Below are 17,836 nucleotides of genomic sequence, written 5' to 3'. Positions count from 1 at the left end.
AAAAAAAATTCCTCAATTAAACATTCTCGAATGAGTACTTGAATAGGGGATCGGAGATAAAAAAAAAAAAAAACCTTCAATTGATCGTTATTGAATGAGTATTTGAACGGGGGGATATAAATCTTATTTCCCTCAATTAAACTTTCTTGAATGAGTTGTTGAATAATGGAGATAAATCCCTTTCTCCTCAATTAAACGTTCTTGGATGTGTACGTAGTTGAACAAGGAAGACAAATCTTTTGTTTTACTCAATTAAATGTTCTTGAATGAGTAGTTGAATGGGGAGATAAATCTTTTTTTCCTCAATTAAACGTTTTTGAATGAGTAATTGAATAGGGGAGTTAAATCTTTTTCCCCTCAATTAAAAGTTCTCGAATGAATAGTTAAACAAAAGAACAAATCTTTTTTTCTCTCAATTAAATGTTTTTGAATGAGTAGTTAAATAGGGGAGATCAATCTTTATTTCCTCAATCAAACGTTCTTGAATGTGTAGTTGAACAAGGGAGGTACATTTTTTCTCCTCAATTAGACATTCTTGAGTGACTAGTTGAATAAGAGAGGTGAATTATTTTTCCCGCAATTAGACGTTCTTGAATGAGTAGTTGAACAGGGAAACATATATCTTTTTTTCCCCAATTAAACGTTCTTGAATGAGTAGTTGAATAGGGAAAAATAAACTCTTTTGCCTCAATTAAACATTCTTGAATGAATAGTTGAATAAGGGAGATAAATCTTCTTTTCCTCAATTAAACGTTCTTATGAGTAGTTGAATATAGGAGAGAATTTTTATTTCCCTCAATTAAACGTTCTTATGAGTAGTTGAATATAGGAGAGAATTTTTATTTCCCTCAATTAAACGTTCTTGATAATAGGGGAGATTCCCCCCCCCCCCCCCTCAATTAAACGTTCTTTAATGAGTAGTTGAACAGCGGAGATAAATCTTTTTTTCCCCAATTAAACGTTCTTCAATGAGTAATTGAGCAGGACCACAATCCCCCCCCCCCCCTCCTCAATTAAACGTTATTGAAAATAGGGGAGATAAATCTTTTTTGTTTCCCTCAATTAAATATTCTTGAATGAGTAGTCAAGTCTAAGAGACAAAAAATTTTCCCTCAATTAAACGTTTTTGAATGAGTAGTCGAACAGGGCGACATTTTTTCCCCTTAATTAAATGTTCTTGAAAATAGGGGAGATAAATTTTTTTCCTCAATTAAACATTCTTGAATGAGTAGTCGAACACGAGAGACAAATTTTTTTCTCTTCAATTCTTGAATGAGTAGTCGAACAGGGCGACATTTTCCCCCTCAATTAAACTTTCTTAATAAGGGAGATAAATCTTTATTTCCTCAATTAAATGTTCTTGAATGAGTAGTCGAACAAGAGAGACAAAAAATTTCCCTCAATTAAACGTCGTAATCGAACAAGAGTGACATATCTTTTTTCTCTCAATTAAATATATTACTAATATTCTATCACTTTGAAATCACGAGAACTAATAACTCGAAAAATAAAATACATTAATTTTATGTGTTACAATTAGTTGAACTACATTTGATTGTGAAAATCTTTACAAGTAAGGCTCGAGGCGGCACCTCATGTAACACAAGTCGACCAGATCCCTTACCTCTTTCTCAAAGCTAAAACAAATTTCATCAAATAACAAACTTTGGTCTCTCTATTTTCTCTCCCTAGTCTTGTTGTTTTGTACAAAAGAAAATCCCTATATTCATGGCTTCTAACAATCAAGAATTACCAGAAGCCACAGTACAAAACGTGCTAGAACAAGGTAGCCTTAAATGGGTATTTGTAGGTGGTAAAGGTGGGGTTGGAAAAACAACATGTAGTTCAATTCTTGGTATACTTCTTTCTCAGGTCAGATCTTCAGTTCTAATCATATCAACTGACCCTGCTCACAATCTTAGTGATGCTTTTCAACAACGCTTTACCAAGTCTCCTACACTTGTTAATGGCTTCTCCAATTTGTATGCTATGGTACTTTTCTTTCACACCCCTTTTCTTTAAAAGCTCAAATTTTTACTTGGATCTTGTCTAATTCTATCACTTGTGAATTAATAGTTGTTGTGCAGAAGAATGACACCTTTTCTGTTTAGGGAATGAAACAGGTAGTACAATTTTAAATTGTGTCTTTTCTTCATGTATGAATTGAGAAATGTAAGGAATTCATGTATGAATTGAGATTAAAAAAAATAGTTAGACGTCATTACTCTGAACTCCTTCATCCTTTTTTTAAAGGGAGGTGTGTTATTTTTTTCCCTTTTTTTCCGAGAGGGGATTTTGGTGGGTGGGGGTGTTGAGGAGTTGTTTGTCTGCAAATTGAACGTCGGTCCTTTTGGATTAAGTAATACTCAGCTGTACTAAGTTAGTTGTAATGGTGCCTTTTGAAGTGTTGTGTTTATATTGGGGTGCATTGCTGAATCCGAAGAGTGGCCTTTACTGAATAATTTGACACTCTTTGGCAGTTTGAATGTATATTCAATTTCTTTTTATCCTTGATATGTTGTTGCTGGTCATGATTTTTTGATTGAGGTTGTGTTCTTTAGGAAATTGATCCGACTGTGGAGAAAGAAGACGCGGTCAGTTCAGATGGGATGGATGACTTTTTGTCTGATTTGTCAAACGCAATTCCTGGGATCGATGAAGCTATGAGTTTTGCAGAAATGCTAAAGTAATTATTATTCCTTTGTAATTAATTCCATGATGTTAACTTTCTTGGGAAGAAATGTTTTACTAACCCCCAATATATTTGAAAGTAAAAGGGCAGCCTAGTGCACTAAGTTCCCGCTATGCACGGGGTCCAGGGAAGAGCCGGACCACAATGGTCTATTGTACGCAGCCTTACCAACCTTACCTTTATAGGGTACATCCTCTCTACCCTATAAAGGTAGAGGTACTAGACCTAAGGTTTGCGTACATCTTACCCTCCCCAGACCCCACTATGTGGGACTACATTGGGTATGTTGTTGTTGTTTACTGTTTCCACGGCTCGAACCCGTGACCTCCTGGTCACATGGCAACAACTTTACCAGTTACGCCAAGGCTCCCCTATATTTGAAAGTGATAAAGATTTATTCTTGTTCCTCACAATCAGGTCCTTCACTTGCTTATCAGGAGAACAAGAATGGTTGTCTATACATCAATGGATCAAAATCTGCTTTTGTTATGTGCTCGATAGACTCAATACTGATCTACTTTAGGACATCCTATAAAAATCCTCCTATCTGGATGAAACTAAAGAAATGTCCCTTTTAGTATTTAGGCCTAGTACTTATCAAGAAAGTAACTAGGCCTAGATATTAAAAAGTTTTATTACCAAAAAATAAAAAGTATATAGACCTAGTTGGAGTGATTCGTGCAATTAAAAAGACCCTACCCGTGTTAAAGGAGCCCATATCCTTTACCATACTAGACCCACTAGAAGAGGGCTAGGAGACAGCTATCTCAAAACACACCACAACTTAAGGGTAATCTCGGTGTGACCAAAAAGCCAACCCGAGAGTATATATGTAAAGAATCCATCTTGAATTTGAAAGGAGGACACTAGTTGTTCCACTAGACGATGTTACGACCCCTGTATTCACACACCACTAGTTATAAATGTAATTGGACAGGGGATATTATTTCAACTGAAACTGCTCATCATGACTATTCTTTTTCCTGAACATCTGAATCATTAATTAGTTAAGATCCTTCTTAATATTTTTGGTTCAAACTGCATTTACTTATGGAACATCCGTAGTTCTTAAATGTGCTACTTATGGTACATCCGTAATTCTTAAATGTGCTACTTTCTTAATTTGTCTATCGGTGGAGATATTTGTTTATCAGTAGCTTAATATTGCTGGTTTGTTGATCAAATCAGGCTATAAACGTTTTCCATTTATATTTTTCCAGATTGGTGCAAACAATGGACTATTCAGTAATAGTGTTTGATACCGCCCCAACAGGACATACTCTTCGGCTATTACAATTCCCATCAACACTGGAGAAAGGGCTCGCCAAAGTGATGAGTTTGAAGAATAGATTTGGGGGCGTGCTGAGTCAGGTCATCTCTCCAAATAAAATCACCTACCTAACCCAAGACACACACAAAAATCCATTTTCCTTTTTTCTATAAATGCCTCCCTCTAAGCTCTGCTAATTTGATGTTCAAGGTTGACGTTATTTCCGAGAAAGAAAAACAATGAAATTTACTGAAGTTGATTTCTATCTGTCTCAGATGACTCGACTAATGGGTGTTGATGAAGAATTTGGGGAGGCTGCTATCCTTGGCAAGCTCGAAGGCATGAAAGAGATTATTGAAGAAGTGAACAGACAATTTAAGGATCCAGTAAGATTTTTACCTCAAAATCGACATTCCGTTTTTTTTGGGGAGTTGGTAGCGGAGAAATCTGTTGTGAGATAGCTTAGGCCGACCCAGTTGGTCCACAAGTTTGAAACTCAGGGAGTATCCGCCCCTCTACCCAGCTCCCACATCAATTCCAGGTTTCATTTCAGTGGTAGGGTCAAACTCGTGACGTGTGTCCAAATCCACATATCCCGTGTTGCGTGTCCTTACCATTGGATTAAAGCCCATGGAGCAAAATTGTCAGTCTTATAAAGACATTTGTTTTGACGTGCTCCCTTGGTACTTCCTGAATATTTAGCTTATGTGTCGGAAGTCTTCATTTTCATTTTTAAACTTTCATAATACCAAATTGGTTCCTTGTGTTCTCTAAATTTGAAAAGATGAGTATTTTTGAAGTCGGGAGCAAAGCATGTTAGATATAGTCAATACATTTCTGCTTCTTTTACTTTGATTCTGGAGGAATCTACTCTGTTGCCTATTGATTCAAATGTTGTGGCTTTGTGTGTTATTCTGATTGCTGGAGCCTACCACCTTACTCTTCAAAAAAGGGGGAAAAAAAGGATTACAGATATGTCTCATTACATGCGGAATGCTTAATAACCTTCTGTTCTTTGTTCACTTACGCTTCTATATTTTCAATTTTAACTGATGCAATAACACGACTTTTCTTTTTCTTTTTTAATAGGACTTGACAACATTTGTTTGTGTTTGCATTCCGGAATTCCTCTCTCTATATGAGACTGAAAGACTAGTTCAGGAACTTGCTAAATTTGAGATCGATACACACAACATTATAATTAACCAAGTGATTTTTGACGAAGAAGGTACGTTTCCCGTCTTAACTACTGCAGTTCTTCTTTCCTTTTTTCCGTTAATTCTCTTTGGCCTGTACATATCACGTATTAATGTTCTCTGTACCCTGTAATCAATCTATATGACATAAGTTCCAAAAGTGTGACCCCCTTCTATCAGTAATTTTATTTATGCCACTTTCACATGTTTTGAGAACTCGAATTGCTGTACCTAATCAATTTAAACTTTTAAAACTATTTACTTAGTATGGTAATATGTTCTTCCACTTACTACTGTTGAAATATACATAGTAGTAAATTAACATTGTTAGTTTCCAACGGTCTCATATAAAATAGGACATAATGAATTCTAAAATCTTCCTCTTGAAGTGATAAACTAATTCGCAGGAATTGTAATCCTTTTCAGTTGTTGAATCCAAATTGCTGGAGGCTAGAATGCGGATGCAACAGAAATACTTGGATCAGTTCTACATATTATATGACGATTTTAACATTACGAAGTTGCCTTTGCTGCCACAAGAGGTATGACACATAGCTGGATATCTGCTTCTTCCTTTTCTTGATGATTTATATTTTCGTTGTACTGAAAAAAGGTACTGAACCTTTTGCCAGTCTACTGATTGATGAGTTATTTTTTGATAGGTTTGTGGTGTCGAAGCCCTGAAAGGATTTTCACATCATTTTATAACACCATACCAGTCTTCTCTTGCTCGAGGCTCGGTGGAGGAGTTGGAGAATAGAGTAGCTGCATTGAAACAACAGTTGAAAGATGCTGAAGCAGAATTAGAGAAAGTTAGAAAAGGCAAACAGAAGATATAATCGATCTCAGACGACTTGGGTGATGAAAGCCTGCTGTTTTGCCTTCTTTGCTTTTGTATTTTTTTAGGGAAGTGTCATTGAACAAATAATTGTGTATTTTCTAGAGGAATTTTATGTACTGTTTGTTTTATTTATTGTTCGGAAGTTCTTTTGTACCTTTGACAGAATAAGTCAGGTTATTTAGTCTTACAATGTACTAGTAGAGGAAGGTGGCCAATGGTCTCTTTAGATGTTTTAACTGAATGATAAGGCCAGCATTTATTTAGTGAATCTAAAGCATAAAAGCTTTCTCAAGATGATGAGCAATTTCTATTCCAATCAACAACAACATACCCAGTGAAGTCTCACATAGTGGGGTCTGAGGAGGGTAAGATGTATCTGAGACTTTACCTCTACCTTTATAGGGTAGAGAGGCTGTTTCCGATAGACCTCGGCTAAAAGAACGTAGTCACATGCAAAAATGTAAGAAGCAATTTCTATTCCAATCATGAATTACAATTTGGAGGTTTATGTTACCTTGTTATGCTGCTTTTGAGGATTAAGATGTTTTTATAGTGTCTGCAATCAATTACTAAATCCTTAAATGTTAAAACAAACGATTGTTGTTTTATGATCCCACAACAAGATAACTCATAATTTTCTGTAATCCAATAAGCTGATAATTATTCTTAAATTAGAATCTCGGTCATTTCACATGCTGCCTAGCTGAGACGTGGTTATCTGAAGTGGATTTTCTTTTGTATAGTAGATTTCGAACTTGTTTTGTTCCATTGACTAAGAAGGGAGAGGACATAACAACTACATGGACCCTTCCTTCCTTTCTATTGTTGCCAACACTTTCTCCGACCGAGCCATAATTTTTATTATAAAAGGCAGAGCCCAAATCAACTAATAGCAGAGATGTGATTATCTGAAGTGGATTCTCTTTTTTGTATATTAGATTCTGAACATGTTGTGCCCCATTGACTATGAAGCTGGCGGATAACACCTACATGGACCCCTTCCTTTTTCTGTTGTTGCCAGAGCTTTCTCTTTTGTGTAGTAGATTCTCTCTTTGTAATTTTGTATTATGAAGGGCAGAGCCCAAATTAAACTAAGAAGAACCAAATCTGACATACACGTTTTTTTCTTTTGCGAGGATATTCCTAGTAGTGGATATAGGAAGAAGTGCTCCTACATGTGCAGGTTGTCATTTCGGTAGGTTATCTAATCTTAGCTGATTCAATTAACAGATTAAGGGTCTGGTCCGAAAGGGCGTGGGTTCAAATCCCACTCTCAACATTCCAACAGTTTTTTCTTTTCTTTCTTTCTTTTTTTTTTTTTTTTTTTTTTGTTTTAGGAAAAAATTCCCCCTACTTCTCTAGAATAATATAGAATTTAAACTTCGTCACCTTGGAAATCACCCTTTTGGGGCTTACCAGTTACTAATTAAAATAGAACAAGACATAAATTGCCAAATGCAATAAACCAAATAGAAATAACCTTAAAACCTAATCTCTAACTTGTATTATGTATTAAAGTGGCCAAGTGTGTCTGGAGACACACCCATGATGGGTGGCTATAAGACTTCTACCTACCAGCACACCACCAAAGTGGTAATATGTATTAAAGTAATGTTCCTCTAAGCCTCTCTACATGGCTACATCGACTCCCATCGGTTCATTGCATTATGGTCTATAGCTGGAGTACTTAAAAACAATTTCCTAGATAAACTAGAGGCTATAATGGATAAATCCATTTGAAATCTTTGTTTAAGTATCTACCAGAGATAAAACCGACTAACGAAGCACTTGTATAGTGTAAGAGTATGTTTGTTTTCCTTGTGGCAATTCAGTATTTGAGATTCCCGTTCCATTTTCTCCAAAAAAACTTCTGTGTTCGAAAAAAAAAAAAAAAGAAGAAATTTATTCAGCTCTCTCTCAAGGGACCAAAATCAATTCCACAGTCGATTTAGGGCCGTCTCCTCTCCATGCAGATTTAAAATATTTAAGTCAGCGAGTGCAAAAATTCACTACATCCACTACTATTTTTGTGGCATTAAATGCAAATTTAGTAATATAAATAAATACTTCTTGAATTGTACAACCATACATAAATAGCTCTAATGAGAGCAGTGAATGCGACCTCTAAATCTATAGATTTTAACAGCTACCCTTTGGATTAGATATTTCTTGGTTCTGTTAATACAGCTCTAGAGTATATTCACTTGAATATAAGTTTAATCTCCCATACATCTGATGATCTGTTCTTGTTGGTGTTTTTCTTTAAGAAGCAAAAGTTTTATGCATTTTGTTGTACCTTATTGGTATTTCTTAAGTAAGACTAGTAAATCTTTATGCATTTTTCTCAACTAAAAAGTTTCTTCGTAATGATTCAAGGTAAAGCATTTATATCATTTTTCCTTCTGCCAGGTTGCCAGGCCAGAAAGGAATCAGTAACCAAAATGCACTTATGTTAACATCATACGTTCAATACACTTCATTCTTGATTATTATATTACATAATTAATGGCCAAAGTTCTCTACTCTCGAGTTTTCAGAAGCTCGCGAAGTATAATATCAACGTCAACCGCCATGCAATGTTGAGATGAAAACTACGTTATCCTTCTCTTCCAGCACTGTTTCGAGCTGGCCACTTAGTTCCCAATCAGTGTCGTTTACAAGGACTAGAACTCCAGGCCTCCTGCAACAAATACAAGTTATACCAAGCTCTTCAGTTACGTCTTGGCATGTTCAAGTGTGCAAGTATGTAAGTGTTCAAACAAGATAAAGGACAAGGAGGTCTCAACATGATTGGAACTATATTTGATGGTGGCACCATTTTACTTAACATATTCTGCTATGGCATAAGGTAAGTTATGCATAACTGGAGGAGGAGGGAATGAGAGGGACTTTAACAGGGGATGATGTTGTCATGATACCAGCATAAGAAACTTGTGTAGTGAAGGGTTAATGAGGTGGGTAAAAAGTTATTCCAACTTACACTGAGTCTCCTTTCATAAACATTTCAGGCCTCTCCTTGATCACATTGGTGCGAACCCAAGAGAGCAAGTTTTTCATCGTTAACTGGTTAAATAAAAAAATGAAAAGGAATCACACCATTACTCCCCTTAGAAAGGGAAATTACATTATGAACAACAATTATTGGAGATAAAACTGAACCTGCTTCTCTCCATCTTGAGGGTCAACATTAATGTTATGGATCTTCACAGAATCACAAAGAAGTTCCAGTCCCCCCCTGAGTTTTGAAAGTAAAAGCATAATTGAGAGACGTCAATAAAGATCAGATACATATGGTAAAGCATTTTAAAAGGAAGCAGAAAAGACTAACACAAGGAATGTACAAAAGCTAATCAATGGGAGTCATACTGACAAGAAATGACAATTTCTGTCTATACTTTCAAGTACTTCATATAAGGTCACGAAATTCTGTGCCACCGTCAAACTGATGGTGTAATAGGGAGGACACTGCAGTTTTTTTTTTTTCGGAAAAGGGTCAAATATGCCCCTGAACTTGGGGAAATAGTTCATTCATACCCTTCGTTATACTGTTGGGCCAATTATGCCCTTGCCGTTATACTTTGAGTCCAAATATACCCTTCTTTTATACTTTGAGTCCAAATATACCCTTCCTCCGTTAAAATTGTCCAAGATGGACATGAGATATGACGTGGCACTAACAACTCGGTGAGGTGGACACCACATGGCATGCCACCTCACCACCCCAACCCATTTACCCCTCTCTTCCCCTTCTTCTTCCACCACTACCATCTCCTCCCCTCCACAACCTTTGCAACCATTAGCACCACCACACCACCACTTTTTAAGGTCTTTAAAAAAAGCGACAAAAAAAGAGAAGGCTAAACAATCAAGAAACTCAAGCAAACAAACAAAAACAGTTGAGGAGAGAGTGGGTAGTGATCAAATTTGACTCTTTCTCCTTCAAGAAAATGAAAAAGGAGATGACTTTATAATTAAATCATCATCAAAAGAAGGTGTATTAGTTGAGAAATTAATATATAAAGCCATTTTGGACACTAAAATTGAACTCCCAAAAGACAAAAACAACACAGCTGCCAATGATGAATTGAAGTGACTGAAATGAATACTACTACTTAAAAAACTATGGGAGCTGACACTACTAATACTATTCCAAGATTTGTCAAGATCCATGCTATTCTAGGAACTCAATTTCAGCTAAAAAAAAAAAACACACCTATTTCTCAAGACACTTTCTCTCCACCGACAACCCCTTCCCGGTCATATGCCCAATTCGATTCCCATAATCTTAATTATCAACCAAATAATTATTACAATAATATTAATTACAAAGCCTTTTTAAAAAATGGCCCATCCTTCTTCACATTATTCCCACCACTTTTCTTCACATTCTTGCAACTCTGTTTTCAGTAATTAATTTTTGATTTTGTAGTCTAAGAATGTGGTTTCGCTTGGTGGTGTGGTGGTGCTAATGGTTGCAAAGGTTGTGGGGGGAGTAGATGGTAGTGGTGAAAGAAGAAGGGGAAGAGAGGGGTAAATGGATTGGGGTGGTGAGGTGGCATGCCATGTGGTGTCCACCTCACCGAGTTGTTAGTTATCTCATGTCCATCTTGGACAATTTTAACGGAGAAAGGGTATATTTGGACTCAAAGTATAAAAGAAGGGTATACTTGGATTCAAAGTATAACGACAAGGGCATAATTGGCCCAATAGTATAACGAAGGGTATGGATGAACTGTTTCCCAAAGTTCAGGGGTATATTTGACGCTTTTCCATTTTGTTTAATCAAGGAGGGAGGACACTGCAGTACGAAACTCCAAAGTCAATTTGGTGCTAGAGGTTTAAATGACAAGCTGTTTTATCAACAACCAATGTCACTAGATATATGAGTTTCACAATTCTATCCACAATTGCAGAACACAGATGTTATCCTTGACACAGTGCCAGAGATCGCTGAACAACTACAAATACAAGTAATCAATCATAGGCAATTAATCAAGTAGAATCATAGGCAATAGTCACTGCACCATCCCCTCATATATAACAAGCATTTGCAGAAGATGGTAAATGAACCCACCCTGGTAACACTGTTGTCTTCTCAATTTTGGAGTCAAAATTCATACATCCCTAGGTGCTGAACAAAATCATTATGCTGAAAAGCAGTTAGCTATATCTCAAATGTGAAGAGTCTCAGACCTTAAAGGGTTATCTATAGAACAACTTCTTTTACATGTTAGATGTTAGAACAGAGTTCAAATTATCAATAGATAAAAAAGATTTTGACCGTGGTTCAACTGACCAACTTGAGAGAGAGAAGAAAAGAGATTGAGCACTGTACAAATTCTATCTCTCAAGAGTTTCAGGTCTAGACCCGATTACGTGCACACTATTTATCGAATTGCCATTACTAATGTTCTTCGTGAATTCACGAAGTAATGACTTCGATCATAAGATCCTAATTTTCCCTCGGGGCAAGGAATAAGTTAGCTTTAGAACACTGTAGAAAGGTAACAGCAATTTTCACAGGTAGCAATAGGAGCTTCTTAACTTTTACCTTACCAAAAAAAAAAAAACATAGGAGGTTCTTTTAAAGTTGCACGCACATAGCAACTTTTGGAGTCAGACAATGCGAGTGCTCTAGTTGTAATATTCATCTAGTGAAAAGACAATCAAAATGTTGCTTATAGCATAACATATAGAAAATCCTTTAACTTAAAGCTTCATAACAAAAAGGAGCTACTCTTTGTAACTTCTAAAAGTAACAAATAAATATTCCTGTGTGAAGACTCGGATGTGAAATATTAGACTCAAATATCACATTTTATGCACGAACAGCTGAAACTACTATCTTTAAGCAAATGATCTTTTGTAGACATTATGTTGATATTCAAACACAGTCCTCTTTAATATAGCACAAACAAGCACAGCAAAGATCAACCATATGAGTATCTCCGATGATTTCTCAATCAATAGACTGCCAATGTCACTCAACATGAAAAACAAAAAATCATATTGGATCAACCTCTGGAGCAGTGAAGAGGAATATCAAAATGCTCTTGCTTGGAGATTTTGGCTAGCACTCAAAATTTGATATGGCCTCAACATAAACCTAAAAGGTCAAGTGCCACTTCCTCAGTAGCATGGCGAAAACAAAGTACTCTGTTTGTTTCAATTTGTTAGTCTTACTTTCCTTTTTTAGCCTGTTTAAAAAAGAATGACCCTTTCCTAATTCGGCAACTCTTTAATTTCAACATGTTACATGGCATATTTAAAGATCACAAGATTAAAGGGTACTTCCGTACATCAAAGTCTTTCTTTAATTTCTTAAACTCTGTGCTCAGTCAAACAAATTGAAACGGACAGGGTAGTAAATATCATACACAGGAAAGTGACTGATAGTACCAAGGAAACAGAAAAAATAAACATATATTGCAAGCAAGATTAAATCTTTCAACAATTTGTTTAGTTCCAAATGCAAGTCTTCTAACTTAAGCTTCTAAAATTCACAAACCACCCATCCAAATTGCTTTTATATAAACTAATCTGAAAAGGGTTTCAGCTAAAAATCTTATCTTTCAATGATTACATCCCAGAATTGGATCAAATAGTAATAATTAGTTGAATTTGGCTGTAACATATAAAAAGGAAAGAATTTTAAAAATTACCCGAATTCAAGTGTCAATTGCATCTCTAATCAAACTGAATTTGAAGTTTATGAAAATCACAAAACCCTAGAGGAATGGATTTATAACTTGATTTTGTAGGGTTTATTTAGAGGTTTGAAAGTCGAAATTTTTTACAGCTGTTTATTCCCCTAATAATCTTTTCTTTTTCTTCACTTTTTCAAATATTCTCATTATTTAAAATATGTTTAATTTTGATCAAACTCAGTTGAGGAATTAGATTCCAAATTTTAATTTTTTATATTATATCAATCCCTTTTAAAATTAGTAGTAATAATTAACCTAATCATCGTTAAATAATAAATGAACAGTTAAAAGATATTTCCAAATTTTAAATTAAATGCAAAATGGTTCAGATATAATTAATGTTAATAGGCAATTTCAAAATTAAAAAAATAAATAAAAAGTGGTTCAAATATAATTAATGTTAATAGGTAGTAGGAGTACTAAAGTTTTAATACAAAAAGTTATTGGAAATTGAAAGATATTGGCATGAACTCTACTGTCCAACTAATCAAACTAGAAAGTGAAAATGGAAAGTAGTTATAGAAAAAGGAGAACAATAAAAAAAGGTTATTTCTCAACAACATACCCAATGTAATCAAGTGGGGTCCAAAATGGTAGGATTTATGCACACCTTACCTCTACTTTTGTGGGAATAGAGAAGTTGTTTCTAGTACACTCTGGGTTCAAAAGAAAGGTATCTAGCACAAGATTGTAATAAAATGGACAGTAAAATAACAAGACACGACGTAAATTTAGCATCTAATATTAATACACATGGAAAAATAAGTGAGTACGCGATACTAAGTATTACTATTGAAAAGGAAAGGAGAAGAATAAGTATCCCTGCAGCTACGTACTACCCTTCTACCTTAATCCTCAATCTTCATACCCTTCTTATCTAAGGTCATGTCATCGGTCAACTGAAGTTGTGTCATGTCATGTCTAATCACCTCTCCCGATTCTTATTCGGTTTACCTTTACCTCTCATCCATTTTTTCGAACATCTAAATTAATAGTAGATCAAATTACCTTATTATTATTAATATTATTATTTTCATTATTGTTATTATCATTGTCCCATTTTTAGAATTAATAAAAAAATTACATTTTTTATAATTGATTGTCCTCACTTTATTGCAAGTTTCTACTCATTAAATTAGGTACTTTATATCAATATATATGCTAAATCATTGATAGTAAGTTTACGATATAAACATTTTATTTTTTATATTTTGATTACTAATTGTCATCACTTAATTTATATGCTAATAATGTTCTAAGTTAGAAGATCAAAAGAAATCAATTTGAAGTAGTAATAGGCCACGAATTACGGCCAGCTACAAGCCCAAACAAAACTACTACCAGCCCAATAATTTGGGTCCACTAAAACCCACAAACACAAGCCCAAACCCAAACCTAACCGTAAAAACAGGCCCATTTCGGCCCTTTCCTCTTTCATACAAAATTTCAGCCATGATGGTGATCACCATCGTTTTTACTGTCATCCCTCTCATCAACCTCATTTTATTCATATATCATGGTTCTGTTTATGCTTTTTTGTGCTTGAAAGATGCTTAGTGAATATCATGATTTTAGCTGTCATACCATGCTTTGTTAAAATCCTATCTTAATAAATCTGTTTAAGCTAAAATACCGTCTAACGTTCATTTACTGCTCGTCGTTATCTGCTTGCATTTAATAATAGAGAGCATGAATAAAGGAAGTTATTTTGTTCCAATACAATGTATTGTGGCATCTTTGTGAGTACTTCATATCGATCTAGGAAAAGGTATATTGAATGTAGCTGCTAAAATGTTAACTGATAAGGGGTTTGCTTTACTTAGGTGTAAAAATACTATGTTTAAGAATTTTGGTTGATTAAATGTTAGTGACATGTATATATTCCATGTATTATCAATTGAGAGACTGTCCTGCTAATTTGTATCTCCTTTTGTTTTCTTTTTGCATGTGCACATTTGGAGCAAATATTTGAATCCTAGTGAAAGACTCTTTCAACTCTATTCCTATATCTTACACTCTACCAAGGAAAACAGTCTTCAAATTGATGAAGTATAGTCCTTTGAAGGCTACTAAGACGAAGCATTCAGCTCACTGCATCATTTATTACTACCATCTTTGTTGTGTGCGGTTTTGAATGATTGCGCTTGGTGTTTCTTTGAATTGTTTTAAGATTAGCATATTTAACCTTTTATATCACTTAGGCTTATTCCATTTTGCTAAAGATTTGAACTCGGATTTCAAAATATCCACCTCGGCCAAATTGGAGTCTTTTAAGTCAATCTAAAAACCTTAGTTTTAAATATTCCTTATATAGCTTAATTTAGGAAAGAAATCTCCTCATATTTCATGCCATAGAGTTCGGGATTTAACAACAAAAAAAAATTGTGTCATTTCTTGTCTATAAAAGTCTTCAATTTCTTTGTATTCAAAATCATAAAAGTTTACATAGTATTTCTTATAGTCTTTACGATACAATGGAAAACACTTCTCTTCTTGATAGTGTTAAACATCTCCAAGCAGATGTTGAACTTTGAAGGAAAATTCAAGCAAAATGAAGATCTGACAAGAAAGTTTGAACTTTTTAAAAGTTTCATTTCACGTGAATTTTCCTTTATGTTGTGAAGATTATAAAAATATGTATAAGACTTTTATGATTTTCGAATACAAAGAAATTGAAGGTTTTATTAGACAAGAAAAAACAAAGACATCATGCACTCTACTTCATAAAATATGAGGAGATCTGATTCTCCTTGTAATGAAATTGGAGAATAAATCTTTCCTAAACAATCTATCTGTAAGTCAAACATCAAATTAGAAAAAGCCCAAAAGGAATGATAATGTTGAGGGGTTGAATATTCTGTTATTACTTCTTGGAGAAAAAGACTCGAAACAATTGTATAATGAAATGAAGAGGTGAATGTTCCGTCTAATGTTTATTTTTGACTCAAATAAATGAATAAAAGATCGTGACTTGTCATTCAGATAACGTCTCGAAAGATTTGCTGTCCTCGCTTCCCAACGCTCTTTATTTATACTCCCTCCTCTCAAATTATTGTCTTTTTAAAAATTAAAAAAATGCACGCCCCTTAAGAAATACTCCTTCCGTCTCATAATAAGTGTCATCTTAATAAAAAATACGCATATTAAGAAATAAACAATGTAATGTGAAGTTTACTACATTATTCCTATATAATAATAAAAATAAATTACTTTTTCTTCTTCATTGGAGCATGCACAAGTAGTAAACCTTGAATCCAACAATACCAAGTTACTATGTGGTTTTTTCAATCATCATTTAGATGTTACTTTATTGTATAAGGGTAGAATTGAAAAAAACTAATCACTTTATGTCTTGGTTTTCTAAAGTGACACTTATTATTGAACAAAAAAATTTGGCTAAGGTGACACTTATTATGGGACGGAGGGAGTATTAATTAGGAGAGAATTTTGACTACTTTACTTTTATTTATGCCTTTGTCACAATCTCTCTCCATTAAATGTTTACTCTATTTATGTGTGTGATCTCCATTATGACAAAATTCTATTATGGGAAATATTAATTAATTTTGCCTTGAATTTTTAAAACGACAAATAATTTAAATCAATTATTTTTAATAATCACGACAAATTATTTAAAACGGGAGTAATTGTATATGTATATTTGGAAGGAAGATTCAGGCAATCACGTGATTCCTCTATAACCCACTTTCAGATTAAAAGAAAGAGATGTCATCATTTTGATGTTGGTTTTAGAATTAAACGTTCGATAACAAATTGTATTAAATGTCACTTTTGTTACAAAACATAACAATAAAATTCTGATAAATTATAGAGTAGTAATTTTTTCCTATCAAATTATATAGTAGTAATAAACCTGATGGTGATTTCAAAAAAGAAAACATCACCTGATATGCATATAATCTGTATGAAATGACCTCCTTGTTAGGTTTGGAAGTGGTATGAATGAGAAATGGAAGAATTCAAAATGGAAGGACATGACAAATTCAAAAATAGAGAGAAATGAAGTCTTTCATAAATGAGTTCTATCCCTTATCGAAAACTGGAAAGAAAACCCTTTTGCATGTATAGAGAAGCTAGAGAGTTGAGAAGAAGTGGTGATTTGCGCCGTGGTCGCTCAGTTGGCTTTGATCAAACGATTTAATTGAATTTTTTGGACCATTTCTCAGATTCTAAATCTCAGACTAAAGAGGCAATTCGCGAATTATTTCTTTGGGGTTCTTTAAATTTTGCCCTCATATTTGCGGTCTTTAAATTTTGCCCTCATATTTGTAGTCTTTAAGTTTTGCTTAGCTTGATACTGAGGTTTTGGGTTCGAACCCCCGCTCGCGCATAAAATAAAGAAATAATTTCGCAAGGCGGGGGCTGGAGGAGTGTTCTTTCCCTCCGCATAACTTCCTTAAGGAAAAACTAAAGTTATCTTAAGGGCATAACTTTCCTCAAGACATAGTTTAGTTATCCTTATGGAGCAAAACTTTTCCTTAAACTATGCGCTATCATTTGAGAATTACTGTAACCAAAAGTATGCATGCTTAACTAAAAGTGTCCTGAAAAGTTTTAAAAAAAAAAAAAAAAAAAGGCAAAGTACCTTTGGAGCTTCCTTAAAAAACTAAAGTTATGCGTGAGGGGGCATAACTTTTCAAGAGCATAATTTAGTTTTGCTTATAGGCAAAACTTTCCAAAATTGTGCCTTATGAGGATACTTTTAATTAAAGTATAACTTCAAAAGTATGCCTTAACTAAAAGTGTGCCTTGAAAAGTTTAAAAAAAAAAAAAAAAATGTCTCGAGGCAAAGTCTCACTGATATCATTTATTAAAAACTAAAGTTATCTTTGTTGTGTCAAGGCATAATTTAGTTTTGCCTATGGGGCAAAATTTTTCCTTAATGAACTATGCGCTTATGGGGCATACTTTTAATTAAGGCATAACCAAAAGTATGCCTTAACTAAAAGTTAAAAAGTTAAAAAAAAAAAAAAAAAAAATGTCTCAAGGCAAAATCGCCCTTTTAACTTCCTTAAGGAAAAACTAAAGTTATGCGGAGGGGCATAACTTTTTCTCAAGGCATAATTTAGTTTTGCCTTATGGGGCAAAATTTTCAAAATATGCCTTATA

General features: G+C 34.3%; 2 protein-coding genes across 2 annotated transcripts; one reads left to right on the top strand and one right to left on the bottom strand.

Moving 5' to 3' along the window:
• The first annotated feature begins 1,622 nt into the window (after window positions 1-1,622).
• On the top strand, window positions 1,623-6,281 carry LOC132063985 (ATPase GET3A-like). Its single transcript, XM_059456801.1, has 7 exons — window positions 1,623-1,992; window positions 2,562-2,686; window positions 3,913-4,063; window positions 4,238-4,348; window positions 5,052-5,190; window positions 5,585-5,700; window positions 5,821-6,281. Exons 1-7 carry the CDS (start codon window positions 1,729-1,731, stop codon window positions 5,995-5,997), a joined length of 1,083 nt encoding a protein of 360 aa, XP_059312784.1. The 5' UTR covers window positions 1,623-1,728; the 3' UTR covers window positions 5,998-6,281.
• A 2,133-nt stretch (window positions 6,282-8,414) lies between these two features.
• LOC132062618 (ubiquitin-related modifier 1 homolog 1-like) lies at window positions 8,415-12,829 on the bottom strand. Its single transcript, XM_059455153.1, has 4 exons — window positions 12,662-12,829; window positions 9,159-9,234; window positions 8,980-9,062; window positions 8,415-8,679 (listed from the first exon to the last, which is right to left on the bottom strand). The coding sequence occupies exons 1-4, from the start codon at window positions 12,682-12,684 to the stop codon at window positions 8,562-8,564; spliced, it is 300 nt and encodes a 99-aa protein (XP_059311136.1). The 5' UTR covers window positions 12,685-12,829; the 3' UTR covers window positions 8,415-8,561.
• Between the last annotated feature and the right edge of the window lie 5,007 nt (window positions 12,830-17,836).

The sequence above is a fragment of the Lycium ferocissimum genome, chromosome 7 (genome assembly GCF_029784015.1).
Source record: "Lycium ferocissimum isolate CSIRO_LF1 chromosome 7, AGI_CSIRO_Lferr_CH_V1, whole genome shotgun sequence".
Lineage (NCBI taxonomy): Eukaryota > Viridiplantae > Streptophyta > Magnoliopsida > Solanales > Solanaceae > Lycium > Lycium ferocissimum.
This window is presented reverse-complemented; position numbering and strand designations above follow the sequence as displayed.

Excerpts from the sequence above, each read along its gene's own strand:
- LOC132063985 (XM_059456801.1), top strand. The coding sequence starts at position 1,729 with ATGGCTTCTAACAATCAAGAATTACCAGAAGCCACAGTACAAAACGTG. Across the intron at positions 4,064-4,237 it reads TTGGGGGCGTGCTGAGTCAG|ATGACTCGACTAATGGGTGT; the intron begins GTCATCTCTCCA and ends TATCTGTCTCAG. Across the intron at positions 5,191-5,584 it reads AGTGATTTTTGACGAAGAAG|TTGTTGAATCCAAATTGCTG; the intron begins GTACGTTTCCCG and ends AATCCTTTTCAG.
- LOC132062618 (XM_059455153.1), bottom strand. The coding sequence starts at position 12,684 with ATGCAATTGACACTTGAATTCGG. Across the intron at positions 9,063-9,158 it reads CTCAAGATGGAGAGAAGCAG|TTAACGATGAAAAACTTGCT; the intron begins GTTCAGTTTTAT and ends TTATTTAACCAG. Across the intron at positions 8,680-8,979 it reads TTTATGAAAGGAGACTCAGT|GAGGCCTGGAGTTCTAGTCC; the intron begins GTAAGTTGGAAT and ends TATTTGTTGCAG.